The following is a 14529-nucleotide window of genomic DNA, read 5'->3' as shown; positions in this document are numbered from 1 at the left end:
TTATGAACATTTATTCTGTATCTGAGACCTTAGAATTCTTGTAACACTAGCCATTCCACCAGGATTCTGTTATGTTCTCTGTTTCAATGCCGTCCTCTGAGACCAAACACTCCAGTCCACCCATCTGGACTCAGACACTTCTAGCATTGTTATTTATATTCTTTATTTATACAATTTATACACAGTGGTACCTCGGGTTAAGAACTTAATTCGTTCCGGAGGTCCGTTCTTAACCTGAATCTGTTCTTAACCTGAAGCACCACTTTAGCTAATGGGGCCTCCTGCTGCTGCCGCGCACAATTTCTGTTCTCATCCTGAAGCAAAGCTCTTAACCTGAAGCACTATTTCTGGGTTAGCGGAGTCTGTAACCTGAAGCGTATGTAACCTGAAGCGAATGTAACCCGAGGTACCACTGTACTGCCCTTTTTCAAAATATCGGAGGACAGTGTATGACATTAAAAACAATACAGTGGTACCTCAGGTTAAGTACTTAATTCGTTCCGGAGGTCCGTTCTTAACCTGAATCTGTTCTTAACCTGAAGCACCACTTTAGCTAATGGGGCCTCCCGCTGCCACCGAAGCACGATTTCTGTTCTCATCCTGAAGCAAAGTTCTTAACCCGAGGTACTATTTCTGGGTTAGCGGAGTCTGTTACCTGAAGCGTATGTAACCTGAGGTACCACTGTACACACAATAAAAAGAAAGGAAATCCAGCATCCGTGCTGTGGAAGAGTGGGGAAAGCTTGTTTTCTCCTGCTCTGGAGGGCAAGACTCGAACCCATGGCTTCAAGTGACAAGAAAAGAGATCCCATCTCAACATCAGGAAGAACTACAGCAAGAGCTGTTTGAGGAAGGAACAGTGACGACCTCTCCTTCCTTGGAGGCTTTCAAGTAGAGGTTGGATGGCCACATGTCATAGATCGTAGAATTGTGGAGCTGGAAGGGAACCCCAGGGTCATCTAGTCCAACCCCCTGCAATGCAGGAATATGCGGCTGCCCCATACGGGAATCGAACCTGCAAACCTTGGCCGTTATCTGCGCCATGCTCTAAGCTATCCAGGCTGTCATGGATGCTTTAGCTGAGATTCCTGCGTTGCAAAGGGTTGGACTAGATGACCCTTGGTGTCCCTTCCGAATCTTCACGTGTATGATCCGCGCACCCGCGTATCGTGTGAAGCCTCCTCGGACACCCAGAGTGCGGGTGCCAAGGGGGTGGGGGGGGTGCGGGTCGAGGCATCGGCGGAAACCTCCAGGCCCCTCCGGAGCCAGCAGAGGGCAGAGGCAAGTGGCGGCCGCGCCTGGGCGCAGGAGGAAGCGCCGCCGCCTGGTTCCTGCGCCTCCTCGTCGCGCGGAGTCGGGAGGAGCCATTAAGGCGAGAGCCAAAGAAGGCGGCGCGGGCGAAGGGAGACGCGCGCATCCCTCCGCCCAGCGTTGGGGGCGCGCAGGAGGAGACGCGCAGGGGAAGCTGGCGCGCCCGCGGAGACAAGCAGCTTTGCGCGCGGGTAAGGAAAGGGGGCGCTTGGGAAGGCTGCGGTTCCCACGCCGCCCAGGGGGCCGGGGAGTTGCTGCCGGGGCCGGGGGAGAGGCGAGCACGAGGGCGGCTCCTCCACCTCCTCTTCCTTCGCTCCCTCCGCCCCTGCGCAACCTCCGCCCCTGCGCAACCTCCGCCCCTGCCCGGATCCGCGTTGCGCAGAGCGCACGGTTTTGTTCGCGCGCGCGCTGCGCTGGAGACTGGGGTCCCCGCGCGCGCCTCCGCGGAAGCAAGGCCCCTGGGCCGGGCCGGGCTGCTCGCTCGCTCCCGCGTGAGTTTCCGCACCGGATCCGCGGCCTTTTCGGGGAGAGCCGGGAGTTTTTGGAGACGCGCGACGTGGTTTGATCTCTCCTTTTTTCGTTGTTGGATTTCCCCAAAATCCCAAAGGTGGGCGGGATCGCGGGTCTTGCATGCAGCCCCTGGTGCAGAGTTGGGGGTGGGATCCGGATCGGGCAGGCAAGAGTTGTAAACAACTCCAACCCATCCCCCCCTTCCGCGCGCGCGCGCCCTTCCGCAGGCGCTGAGCTAAGCTGTGGCGGCGCCTATTGTCCTTCGGTGGTCATCTCTGCAGGCTGAAGGACCTTTTGAAATGCCCCAGGCCGCTGGAACCCGGACGGATTGCGCCCCTTGCCCCGCTTCCCTCTCCGGCTTGGGTGCTTTTAAATCCGAATTAGATGCGTGCTGAGCGGGCTCCGCGTAGCCGACGAAGGGGAGCCTTGCAATGGAGATCTTCTCAATTTCTGCATGTGCCATTATTGCCGTCGATTTCCCTTCTCTGCGGAAAGGGATAGGCTAGCGCGCAACTCCGCACAAAGGAGCTTTTTTCCTGTTGAGTTACTGCAAACGGCTTCTGTCCGGTTGCGCTTAAGGACAGCGCGATCCGATCCTGGAGGTCCTTCCTGGCCAGCCCCACAATAGGATCCCGGGGCCAGTGCCACGCGGGGAAAGAAACGGTGGCGCACCGTTTTGGCCCTCGAGCGCCCGGGAGTGAATCCGAATTGACACGTGTGTGCAGACAGCAAAATTAAATCTGGATCCGGAGTGGACACGCCTCTCCAGCGGGGAGATGTTTGTTTCCTTGTTAATCTTTTGGGAAGCAGAGGGGAGGCCTAAACCGGATTCAGGGAGTTTTGGGCCTCCCCTTCCCCTTGTATGAGGAGGCAGTGAGGCCCAAGTGGTTTTTTTGGAGTGTAAACACAAAACCCAGTTGCTGGTTGTGGGTTGCTGCAGGAGGAGGCCTGGGGTGCTGTTTTCAGCTGAGATTCAATCACATGCCAGAAGATTCTGGTGGTAGTAATAATAATAATAATAATAATAATAATAATAATAATAATTACCCCGCCCATCTGGCTGGGTTTCCCCAACCACTCTGGGCAGCTCCCAACAAAACACTAAAATACAATAACCTATTAAACATTAAAAGCTATTTTTCTCTTTGACATCTGATTGGAGGGCGTTCCACAGGGCGGGTGCCACCACCGAGAAGGCCCGGACACTGAGGTCCAGCCTGGTTCCCTGTAACTTGGCTTCTCGCAGGGAGGGAACCGCCAGAAGGCCCTCAGCGCTGGACCTCAGTGTCCGGGCAGAACAATGGGGGTGGGGACGCTCCTTCAGGTCTGCTGGACCGAGGCCGTTTAGGGCTTAAAAGGTCAGCACCAACACTTTGAATTGTGCTTGGAAACATACTGGGAGCCAATGAAGATCTTTCAAGACCGCTCCCAGTCACCAGTCTAGCTTCTGCATTCTGGTGGTGCAGTTATTAGGTGGCTGGGAGGTCTTGCAACTGTTCCCCCAAAAGATGTGGGGGGGGGGGAGATCAGCTCTACTGATTGAGCTACCCCAGGAGTCTAAAATTTACTCATAGAGTCATGGGTTCAAGCCCCTTGTTGGGCAAAAGATTCTTGCATTGCAGCGGGTTGGGCTAGATGACCGCCGGGCTCCCCTTCCAACTCTGCGATTCTGTGACAGGCAGTGGCTCTCCTGGGTTTTAGGCAGGGAAATTTCCCCAGTCCTGCCCAGAGACGATGCACGCAAGGCCCCTGAGCTGAGGCCCTTTGCCTTTGAAGCAGCCATTTAATCTCCCCACAAACAAATCTAAATGGATTCTCATCAAATAGCCGGTGTTGTCGTAACTTTTGCTCAGAAGCAAGTCCCGCTGGGCTGTCTGGGTCTTAACTTTCCAGCCAGTGTGTAATCTTTGCAGACTTCCTCTGTGTTTTTCCTGTATCTGACATCTGAATGGAAAATCTGTATATTGGCTTACCACAGGCGCTTGATATAATAATAATAATAATAATAATAATAATAATAATAATAATAATTTATTATTTATATCCCGCCCATCTGGCTGAGTCTCCCCAGCCACTCTGGGCGGCTCCCAATCAAGTGTTAAAAACAATACAGCGTTAAATATTAAAAACTTCCCTGAACAGGGCTGCCTTCAGATGTCTTTTAAAGATAGGATAGCTGCTTATTTCCTTCACATCTGAAGGGAGGGCGTTCCACAGGGTTGGCGCCACTACCGAGAAGGCCCTCTGTCTGGTTCCCTGTAACTTGGCTTCTCGCAATGAGGGAACCGCCAGAAGGCCCTCAGCGCTGGATCTCAGTGTCCGGGCTGACCGATGGGGGTGGAGACGCTCCTTCAGATATACTGGGCCAAGGCCATTTAGGGCTTTAAAGGTCAGCACCAACACTTTGAATTGTGCTCGGAAACGTACTGGGAGCCAATGCAAATCTCTCAGAATCGGTGTTATGTGGTCCCGGCGGCCACTCCCAGTCACCAGTCTAGCTGCCACATTCTGGATTAATTGCAGTTTCCGGGTCACATTCAAAGGTAGCCCCACGTAGAGCGCATTGCAGTAGTCCATGATATGAAATTTGCCCTCACTTGCTTCTACTCTGGCTCTGGCTATTTATTATTTATTGAATTTCTACCCCACCTTTCCTCCTGAAGGAACTCAGGGTGGCAAACAACAAAGAACAATAAAAACGTCCTTTTTAAAACATTCCAGTACAGCTGCAGACTGGAGGCCATTAATGGCGTTCATACATGCAGAGGAATAGAGCGGTCGTTTTAAAAGCTTTTGTGGAAATGCCTAAAATGTAAGAAAAACGGCTTAGGGCTCCGAGTTCCTCAGAACTCTCTGTCATTTCCAAAGTCCAATAGTTTAAAAGAGAAAGAGCTTTTCTCCTACCACTGATTTTGTATACATTGCGGTCGCTGTGGCAATGAGTGCCAGATATCAGTGGTGCATGAGGAAATCGTCCCTTCCTGCTGTTTCCCTCCGGGAAAACTCACTCTTTACTGCTGAATCGGAGCAAACGTCAGTTGGGTTTTCTGCAGATTGACACCTGTCCCGATTCAATGGTAAAAGAGAGGGTTTTCCCGGGGCAGGCAAACTGAAAACTGCTTGCACCTGTGCTTTCTAAGTGTGTTGCATGCATCTGTTTCTCTCTCATAATGCTAGAACTTCTGGACATACGAATGTTGGAAGATTCAAGACTGAGAGAAGAAAGTCCTACTTCGCACAGAGCTTAGTTAAACTCTGGAACTCCTTGCTACAAGAAGCTGTGATGGCTGGCAAATTGGATGGCGTTAAAAGAGGACTGGGCAAATTCATGGAGGAAGAGAGGGCTATTGGGGCTACTACTCAGAATATCTATGCTCTGGCTCCACAGTCAGAGGCAAAAATGCTTCGGAATACCACCTGCTGGAAGCCACAAGGCTTTGGGTTCAGGTCCTGATTGTTGTTGTTTAGTTGTGTCCGACTCTTTGTGACCCATGGACCAGAGCACGCCAGGCACTCCTGTTTTCCACTGCCTCCCGCAGTTTGGTCAAACTCATGTTGTAGCTTCAAGAACACTGTCCAACCATCTCGTCCTCTGTCGTCCCCTTCTCCTTGTGGCCTTCATCTTTCCCAACATCAGGGTCTTTTCCAGGGAGTCTTCTCTTCTCATGAGGTGGCCAGAGTCTTGGAGCCTCAGCTTCAGGATCTGTCCTTCCAGTGAGCACTCAGGGCTGATTTCCTTCAGAATGGAGAGGTTTGATCTTCTTGCAGTCCATGGGACTCTCAAGAGTCTCCTCCAGCACCAGAATTCAAAAGCATCTATTATTCGGCGATCAGCCTTCTTTATGGTCCAGCTCTCACTTCCATACATCACTACTGGGAAAAACATAGCTTTTACTATACAGACTTTTGTTGGCAAGGTGATGCTGGAGATCAAATGGGCAGGTATAGGGTAAGGCGGTCTCGCAGGTAAACAGGTCCTGATTGTTCAGGGCTTTATACCCTAATACAGTGGTACCTTGGTTCTCAAACTTAATCTCTTCCGGAGGTCGGTTCCAAAACCAAAGCGTTCCAAAACCAAGGCGCACTTTCCCATAGAAAGTAATGCAAAACAGATTAATCTGCTCCAGACAATTAAAAGCAACCCCTAAAACAAAAATTTAACATGAATTTTAGTACTTAACAAGACCACTGATCCATAAAACGAAAGCAATAAACAACGTTAATGGTTCTTTTGCCTTCGCTGCTTTTAGTTCCACGCAGTCACCGAAAACAAAGTCGCAAGTCACAGCCACAAAAAGGGAAAAGCCACACTAAAAAACCCACAAAAAAATAGCAAAAGCACCAAACATAAGCTCCAAATATCACCTCAGAACACCGCAATCAGAAACGGAAGAATTAGCAGCGCAACACTAAAAACGGAAGCTCAGACTCTAAATGGAGCACATTCGGCCTTCCCAAACGAAGTTCGAAAACTAGAACACTCACTTCCGGGTTTGCAGTGTTCGGTTTCCAAGTAGTTCAAGAACTAAGCTGTTTGAAAACCGAGGTACCACTGTAGTAATACCTTGAACTTAGCCTGTTAGCAGATGAGCCACCATTGCATATCTCTGAGCAAACTACTCCAGTCAGCACCCTGAAGGACCAGGTGCGCAGCCTGGGAGTCATTCTGGACTCACAGCTGTCCATGGAGGCGCAGGTCAACTCTGTGTCCAGGGCAGCTGTCTACCAGCTCCATCTGGTACGCAGGATGAGACCCTACCTGCCCGCAGACTGTCTCGCCAGAGTGGTGCATGCTCTGGTTATCTCCTGCTTGGACTACTGCAATGCGCTCTACGTGGGGCTACCTTTGAAGGTGACCCGGAAACTACAACTAATCCAGAATGCGGCAGCTAGACTGGTGACTGGGAGCGGCCACCGAGAACACATAACACCGGTCCTGAAAGACCTACACTGGCTCCCAGTACGTTTCCGAGCACAATTCAAAGTGTTGGTGCTGACCTTTAAAGCTCTAAACGGCCTCTGTCCTGTATACCTCAAGGAGCGTCTCCACCTCCATCGTTCTGCCCAGACACTGAGGTCCAACGCAGAGGGCCTTCTGGCAACCCTCCCTGCGAGAAGCCAGGTTACAGGAACCAGGCAGAGGGCCTTCTCAGTGGTGGCGCCTGCCCCGTGGAACGCCCTCCCACCAGATGTCAAAGAACAACTACCAGACTTTTAGAAGACATCTGAAGGCAGCCCCGTTTAGGGAAGCTTTTAATGTTTAATAGGTTATTGTATTTTAGTGTTCTGTTGGAAGCCGCCCAGAGTGGCTGGGGAAACCCAGCCAGATGGGCAGGGTATAAATAATAAATTATTATTATTATTATTATTATTATTATTATGCTACAGCATTCTGCCCTTGTTCCATCTCACATTCTTCCTTCCCTTCCAGGTGCCCTTGGGATGAGACTGCATGACTCCGGAGCGAGTCTCCAGTCCTCATTCGGTTGACGCCACCCGCAGAATCCCGCCAGCTTTTCCTCGCGGGGTGGGAGAAGCCTCGGCCCGTAGCCTTGCCCCCGCGGAGCCCCCAGCCGCTCTGGCCCCTGCTTCCTCCCGCTCTCGCTGGCTCGTGGACTCCAATGTTTTCCTCCGCGGCCGAGAGGGACAAATGGGGACCTCGCTTTGACTCTCCCCCTTCCACTTCCGCCGCCGCCGCAGCCCAGGCCAGTGCGACAGGCCGGAAGAGGAAAGCCAACTTCTCCAACGACGAGACGGAGACCCTGGTCTGGAATGTAGTGCGCCATTTTAGTGCTCTATATGGGTCGGAATCGTTCCGGGCTCACCCTGTCCGCCGGAAGCAGCTCTGGACGCAGATCCAAAGCCGCGTCAACTTTCTCGGGTACACGGAGCGCTCCATCGACGATCTCAAACACAAATGGCGAGACTTGAGGCTGGACGTCAAGAAGAAGATCACGGCCAAGAGGCCGCCCCTGGTGCACCGGCCAGGGGCGCCCCACAAACCCCGCCTCACGCCCCTGGAGAAAATGGTGGCCTCCACTTTCCTGCAGCCCACGCATGACTCAGAGCCAGAAATCGTCTTGGACCCGGGTGAGTTTTCGTTTATTATCACCGTATTTTTCGCTCTATAAGACGCGATGTAGTGATCAGGTGGGATTGCTATGAGGAATTATAACAAATATAGAGTAAGCCATCTGTGTCAGCAATGAAAGCATTGCGTTGACTGGGTTTAAACTATTTTGATATGATTCTTGATCAATCCACACCTCTGCATCCCTGTTCCATTTCTCTTTCTTGACAAGTCACGTACACACTTAGACCGGCCAGGCGTCCTGGGTCATCAAAGACAGTGGGCAGTTTCGCTGATGTAGCTTTTCTGATATGTTAATCTTAGGATGTTAATGTTAGGGCCAGGAAACAGGTTTCATATAAAGGTGATAATGATCGCTGTCCTCCTGGCCATCCTTCTTATCATGTGTATTGCTTGTTTATGACCTCCGGGGTTGCTGTATTCGCTCCTTTGTAGTTTTATTTATTTACTCCAAAAGTATGCATGCTTAACTAGTGTTTGTAGTTTAATTTTGTCCCCACGTGGGGTTTGTTGAAATGCTCAGAAGAAATCTGATTGGTTCTTAGGAACACTCTGTAAAAAGCTCTTTTGTGAATAAAACGACCTGGGCCGGAGGGGGACAGAGATTATTATACGCACCCTTCCCAGAGTCTTGCTGGTTCAAGCCTCTGTGTGTATTCTTATTAATCAGAGTTCAATCCTTCCTTTACTTTGGGAGCGCCTCAACGCACCTAGTTTTTAGAGGAGGAAAACAAGAAACAAGAAAGCAACACAAAGTCTCTTGCGCGAAGAGGCAGGAGTGCTCTCGCTGCGCCCAGGAGGCTTTGCGTTGCTTTCGCTGAAGCCAGGAGAGCAAGAGGGATCGGTGCGCACCGATCCCTCTTGCTCTCCTGGCTTCAGCGATAGCTGCGCAGCCTGCATTCGCTCCATAAGATGCACACAGACATTTCCCCTTACAGTGGTACCTCGGGTTAAGTACTTAATTTGTTCCGGAGGTCCATACTTAACCTGAAACTGTTCTTAACCTGAAGCACCACTTTAGCTAATGGGGCCTCCTGCTGCTGCTGCGCCGCGGGAGTCCGATTTCTGTTCTTCTCCTGAAGCAAAGTTCTTAACCTGAAGCACTATTTCTGGGTTAGCGGAGTCTGTAACCTGAAGCGTATGTAACCCGAGGTACCACTGTACTTTTTAGGAGGGGGAAAGTGCGTCTTATAGAGCGAAAAATAAAGTATATATAAGCAAGACTGTCTGAGCATCTTGCACCCATCCTGGTTCAACTGCACTGGCTGCCGATTAGTTTCCGGGCCCAATTCAAAGTGCTGGTTTTGACCTATAAAGCCTTAAATGGCTCGGGACCGCAATACTCCATTGGGTGAAGAATGCTGCGGCAAGGCTCCTTAACAGGTCCTCTCCATGGGACCACATTCACCCAGTGCTTTTCCAGCTGCACTGGCTCCCGGTGGAGTACAGGGTCAGGTTTAAGGTTCTGGTTTTGACCTTTAAAGCCCTTCATGGCCTAGGACCCTCATACCTACGGGACCGCCTCTCCTGGTATGCCCCACGGAGAGCCTCAAGGTCCATAAATAGCAACACCCTAAAGGTGCTGGGCCCTAAGAAAGTCAGATTAGCCTCAACCAGAGCCAGGGCCTTTTCAGTGATGGCTCCGGCCTGGTGGAACGCTCTGCCTCATGAGACCAGGGCCCTGCGGGATCTGATTTCTTTCCGCAGGGCCTGTAAGACAGAGTTGTTCCGCCTGGCCTTTGGCTTGGAATCAACTTGATCCCCTCCCCCTCTTTCCTTTTCCTTCTGTGATGGAACTCCTATTTAGGGACTTCCCTGGCTTTTCTGGCCCACGTAGGACCAGTCTGGATAGTTGGCCTTGGTGAAGATTTGACGTTTTCTCCCCCCAAACAGATTTTGATCTGGGCTTCCATTGAAACGAGGCTGCATTTTACGTAGTATTTTAATCTTGTTTTTAAGTTGTATTTTAATCAATGGTTTTTATACCTGATGTTAGCTGCCCTGTGTCCATGTATCCATGTTTGTTAACTGATGTGGTTAAACAGTTTTAAAAAAAAAAACAGACTGAGTTTTAACACACATGAAAAACTTGAAACAAATCCTTATTTCCTGATGAATAGCCTTTGGACTAGAATGTAACTTAAATAGAAAACTATCTTTAGAAAGAGTTTTCCTCCAAAAGCATTTGATTTTAAAAATCCAATTTAAATTTTAAAAATCTGATTTAAATTTTTAAAAATTCATTTTAAAACATTTTTTTTAAAAAAAAACCAACATTGATTTTTATCCAGCCTACTTTATACCTTTTCTACGAGACTCCTCCCTCTATTGACCGCTGCCTGACGTTGACTTCAAGGGATAATGCAACGCTTTGCTTGTTTTCTTGCCCTGCAGAGATTTTCTTCCCTGGAGCGTTCAAGCAGTCCTTTGTAGCTTTGCAACCGGGCCTCAACCACCCCAGTATCTACATTGACACCAACGGGCAGCCCTCCTCCCTCCCTGACGTGGAAGGCTCCCTGGTGCCTCGCGTGGGGGTCCAGAGCCCCGACCCCTCCTCTATGCTTTGCGAATACAGTCGAGGCGAAGGGCAGAGCAGCTCAGGTGGGTATCGCTGGCGCCGTTGCAAACGGCCTGGACATAACAATAACAACAATTATAATATTTATTACAACATTTATATGCCATCCAACTGCTCCAGGCGCTCTGGGCGGCTTCCAACAAACTATAAACTCACAGAAAAGCACCACATATTAAAAGCTTCCCGATACAGGACTGCCTTCAGGTGTCTTCTAAGAGTCAGAGGGCTTTCTGCAAACAGGGAGCCACCACAGAGAAGGCCCTGTCGTGGGGTCACTGGCTGCAGAGCTTGTTCTCTGCCCGTGAGCTTGAAAGCTTCCCCACTGGAAAATCCTGGGGTGTGGAAATCTGCAGCCGGTCTGATCTCGTTCTTTTGAGCAGGATGAGTGCCTGTCTTTTAACTGCCCACCTCTTGGATTTGATGGGGGAAACTGAGGAGGTGGTGGGTGGTTCAGACTAGAGGCTAAGAATAAATCCATGTTGCGTATTTTCCACTATGTTTGATACTTGCACACCACTTGGGAAATTAAGCGGTTTATGAATGAACTTTCAGTCTCATTCCCAGCATTGCTTTTGATTTCGGCAGATTTGAGATCAATGCCGTTTTGAGATCCAGCAGTTAAAAATCGATGCCCTTTTGAAAGGTTCCTTCCACCACCTTCGTTCATAATGGTGTCTGGTAGTACCCAAACATAGAGGGAAACCTGTTCCTTCATCCCTGGGACCACCGTGCAAAAATTGGTTACGATATATTAGTACATAGTGAGTTGACAAACATCCCAAAATATATACCATATTTTTTTGCTTCATAAGACGCACGTAGTTTTTAGAGGGGGAATGCAAGGAAAAAATATTCTTTAAAGGGAGCGCTGAGCAGAGCCTACGTGCATCCCAGGCTCTGCTCAGCACTCCCTTTCACGAGCCGCGTGGAGCGTGTGTGCAATGCTTGCGGGCTTTTCCCCGAGGAGGGAGAAGGGCAGCCCATCGCTGATGGGTTGCCCTTCTCCCTCCTCAGGGAAAAGCCCCCAAGAGCCGCACACACGCTCCACGCGGCTCGTTAAAGGGAGTGCGGCTCTTGGGGGCTTTTCCGGGACGTGGGGGAAAGGACAGAGCGCGGCTAAGCCAGAAGCTAGAACAGCAAGAGGGAGCGCAGCGATCCCTCTCGCTGTTCTGGCTTCTGGGGTAGCTGAGCAGCCTGCATTCGCTCCATAAGACGCACACACATTTCCCCTTACTTTTTAGGAGGGAAAAAGTGCGTCTTATACAGCAAAAAATACGGTAGCAAGCTGGCGGCCTGTATGTGGCATTGCCCAATAATTCTTAGAAACCTAGATACTGAAAGTTTTTCAGCAGCTGCGTGAAAGTGCATGAGTGACTTGTCAGAGTCTGTGTCTGTCTTAGGCTTGTATTCCCTGCCTTGATGTCGTTCTCTCGCCCGTTGCAGCCGAATCGGGACCAGAGCTACGGACCCCGGAAATGTCCGCCATGTCCCCCCAGCTCCGAAACGAATCCCTCGTCTCCTACGCTTCCGAGGAGGAGGATCATGACGGCCCGGAGGCGGAGGGCAGGATGAGTCTCCAAGCGGCGCTGGAAGCTCGGCTGTCGGCCGAAGAAGACCTGAAGTTGTCCGGCCGGCAGGCTGCGATGCTTATCCGCAGGTGCAACTCTCAGGGGTCGGCCGCCTCCCTGCCAGAGGACGCCCTCAGCCATGCAGACGCCCACTCAGACTGGGACCACGAGGGGGGCCCTGACGTCCCCGCACTGGGCCGCTCCCTCGACACCTCTCAGCCGGAGGAAGAGGAGGCAGCCAGCCAGGCCGTGGAGACTGGCTCCTTGCCCCGGGGGCTTCTAGGGCCTGCGTGGGAGAAGCAGGAGGAGGAGCAGCAATCCCGGTCTCCTCTGCACACCGGGGCCCTCACCGAAGAGTCCCTGCCATCCTCTGCTTCGCCTCACGCAGACCAGGCTCCCGCCCCACGGGCCTTGCCCAGAGGGATGGGGTGCTCCCGCCGGCGCGAGGGTGGCCGGGAAACCTGGCGGACTAACATCCGGCGGCTGATGGACATGGAAGACCAGTGGGACCAGCTGTACCACCAGGAGCTCGCCATGTGGCAAGAGGAGAGGGCCCAGCAGCGAGACGAGCGGGCCCGCGACAGGGAACTCCAGTTCCGGCTTCTTGGGGTCCTCACCGACATCCGGGACGAACTGCGGTACTTGCGGCAAGAAAGGGCCGTGGCGCGGCAAGACAGGGCCGCGGCCCGGCAGGAGAGGGCGTCGCAAACGGTCGCCCACGCCGCCTCTCCTCCGAAACCCGAGGCAGCTCCTCCAGAGACGGCCCCCGACTGCACCCCTCTCTTCTTCCCTCTTAAAGCTGAAGGGGGCCTTTCTGGACCGCACCCGGGGAGCGTCGGCCGGGGAGAGGCAGCCAGGGCGAGGCGGAGCCCCCATGGCGTCTCCCGCCGGGGCAGAGGCCGTCCTCGCGGCTCCACGTCCAAGCACAGAAGGATGTTTGTGCCCAGCAGCTAGGGGCGAGCGGGCAGTTCCTAAATCGAAATCAAATAGACGTTGTTTGTGTACAGAGCTCCGGAATTTCCTCCAGGTGGTCAAACGGAGGGCAGAGAGAACAAGAGTGCTTGTGTGTGTGCCTGATGACAACGTGTGGGAATATATACAGTGGTACCTCTGGATGCGAACGGGATCCGTTCCAGAGTCCCGTTCACATCCGGAAGCGAACACAACACGCATCTGTGCGGGTCGCGATTCACCGCTTCCACACGTGTGTGACATCATGCGCGAGTGGCGAAACCCGGAAGTAACGCGTTCCGTTATTTCCGGGTCGCCGCAGAGCGCAACCCGAAAATGCTCAACCTGAAGCAACTTCAAGGTATGACTGTGTAAGGTTTTGTTGCACACTGTGCTTGGGCTTTGTACGTGGACCCGAAAAGGAATCGCGAATGATTGTGTACGACAGCTCGGCTATTGGCGAATGAATGCATGCGGCGGTGTTTTGAGTGCGGGGAAGTAGCAAGGGCGTACGGCTACCCTCACGGAAGAAATGTCTGCAGTGTCCCTTCTACAAATACCGAAACATGGGCTGCGGGGAGAAGGCTGCTCATTGTCGATACACTGCAAGAAACACAGAGCCCACCAGCGAGTGGCGCTCAGCAGTGGAAGAGGGTGCTGGCCGGACAGGGCATTCGATGGGCAACTGGCTCTCGGATTTAATACCAGGGCAGCCGTAAGCAAGGGCAGAGAAGGGTGTTAGCTGGGAAGGACACACTAAGTGTGCGGGTGATGGAATGTGTGTTTGTGTGGACAAGTGCGGAACGTGTTTTGTATGAGTAGGATTGTGGGTTAGTTGCTGTTCTTCAAGCATTTTCTGCAACTCATTTAACGGACTGATTTGCCTATGTATCTATAAACACTTTTTGGAAAGAAAAAGCAAACAACCAGCCGAACAGTTTGTCTTGTGTATTTTAGTTACTGGGGAAAGACTCTCAGCGGACCCTTAAAAAAAAAGAATTGGTGCCAGAGGTCACTTTGGACAATAATTCCCCAGAACCGATCGTTTCTGATTTGGGGCAAGGAGTTTACTTTGGGAGGTGGAGAGAGCCATAGAACATTGCCGTCCTTGGGGTGCCTTTTGCCTTCCCATCTGCATGATGCTTCAACATCTGGGACCCTCCAGATGTTTTAGACTTTTTAATATTATTATGATCATTCTTTCCTGAATTCATGCACCGTCCTATACCCAGAGGTCTCAGTGCGGTTCACAGAAAAGATGGATGCAATACAGTGGACGCTCAGTTTGTGAACATGATCCGTGCGGGATGCACGCTCACAACCTGCGCATGCGCGGGTTCGCGATTCAGCGCTTCTGAGCATGTGCAAAGCACGGTTTTGCACTTCTGCGCATGTGTGACCGCCAAAACCCGGAAGTAACTCGTTCCAGTACTTCCGGGTTTCGGCGGTCCACAACCCAAAAAAACGCAACCTAAAGCGGCTGTGACACGAGGTATGACTGTATATAAAATCAAAGTAAG

The 14529-nt window shown here is 51.7% G+C and overlaps 1 protein-coding gene across 3 annotated transcripts; it reads left to right on the top strand.

The window, feature by feature from the left end:
* Window positions 1–1340: 1340 nt before the first annotated feature.
* LOC308459066 (uncharacterized protein) lies at window positions 1341–13944 on the top strand. Of its 3 annotated transcripts, none has more exons than XM_080974133.1 (4): window positions 1341–1502; window positions 7253–7911; window positions 10307–10513; window positions 11934–13944. In XM_080974133.1, exons 2-4 carry the CDS (start codon window positions 7443–7445, stop codon window positions 13010–13012), a joined length of 1755 nt encoding a protein of 584 aa, XP_080830259.1. In that variant the 5' UTR covers window positions 1341–1502; window positions 7253–7442; the 3' UTR covers window positions 13013–13944. The 3 variants fall into 3 exon arrangements, with proteins under 3 accessions (XP_080830259.1, XP_080830261.1, XP_080830260.1); XM_080974135.1 differs by lacking the exon at window positions 1341–1502 and adding an exon at window positions 1609–1802; XM_080974134.1 differs by lacking the exon at window positions 1341–1502 and adding an exon at window positions 1820–1918.
* Window positions 13945–14529: the final 585 nt, after the last annotated feature.

Source organism: Podarcis pityusensis, assembly GCF_964106645.2.
Source record: "Podarcis pityusensis genome assembly, chromosome: 12".
In the NCBI taxonomy this organism is placed as follows: Eukaryota; Metazoa; Chordata; class Lepidosauria; order Squamata; family Lacertidae; genus Podarcis; species Podarcis pityusensis.
The sequence above is the reverse complement of the archived record's forward strand: the minus strand, read 5'-3'. Positions and strand labels throughout refer to the sequence as shown.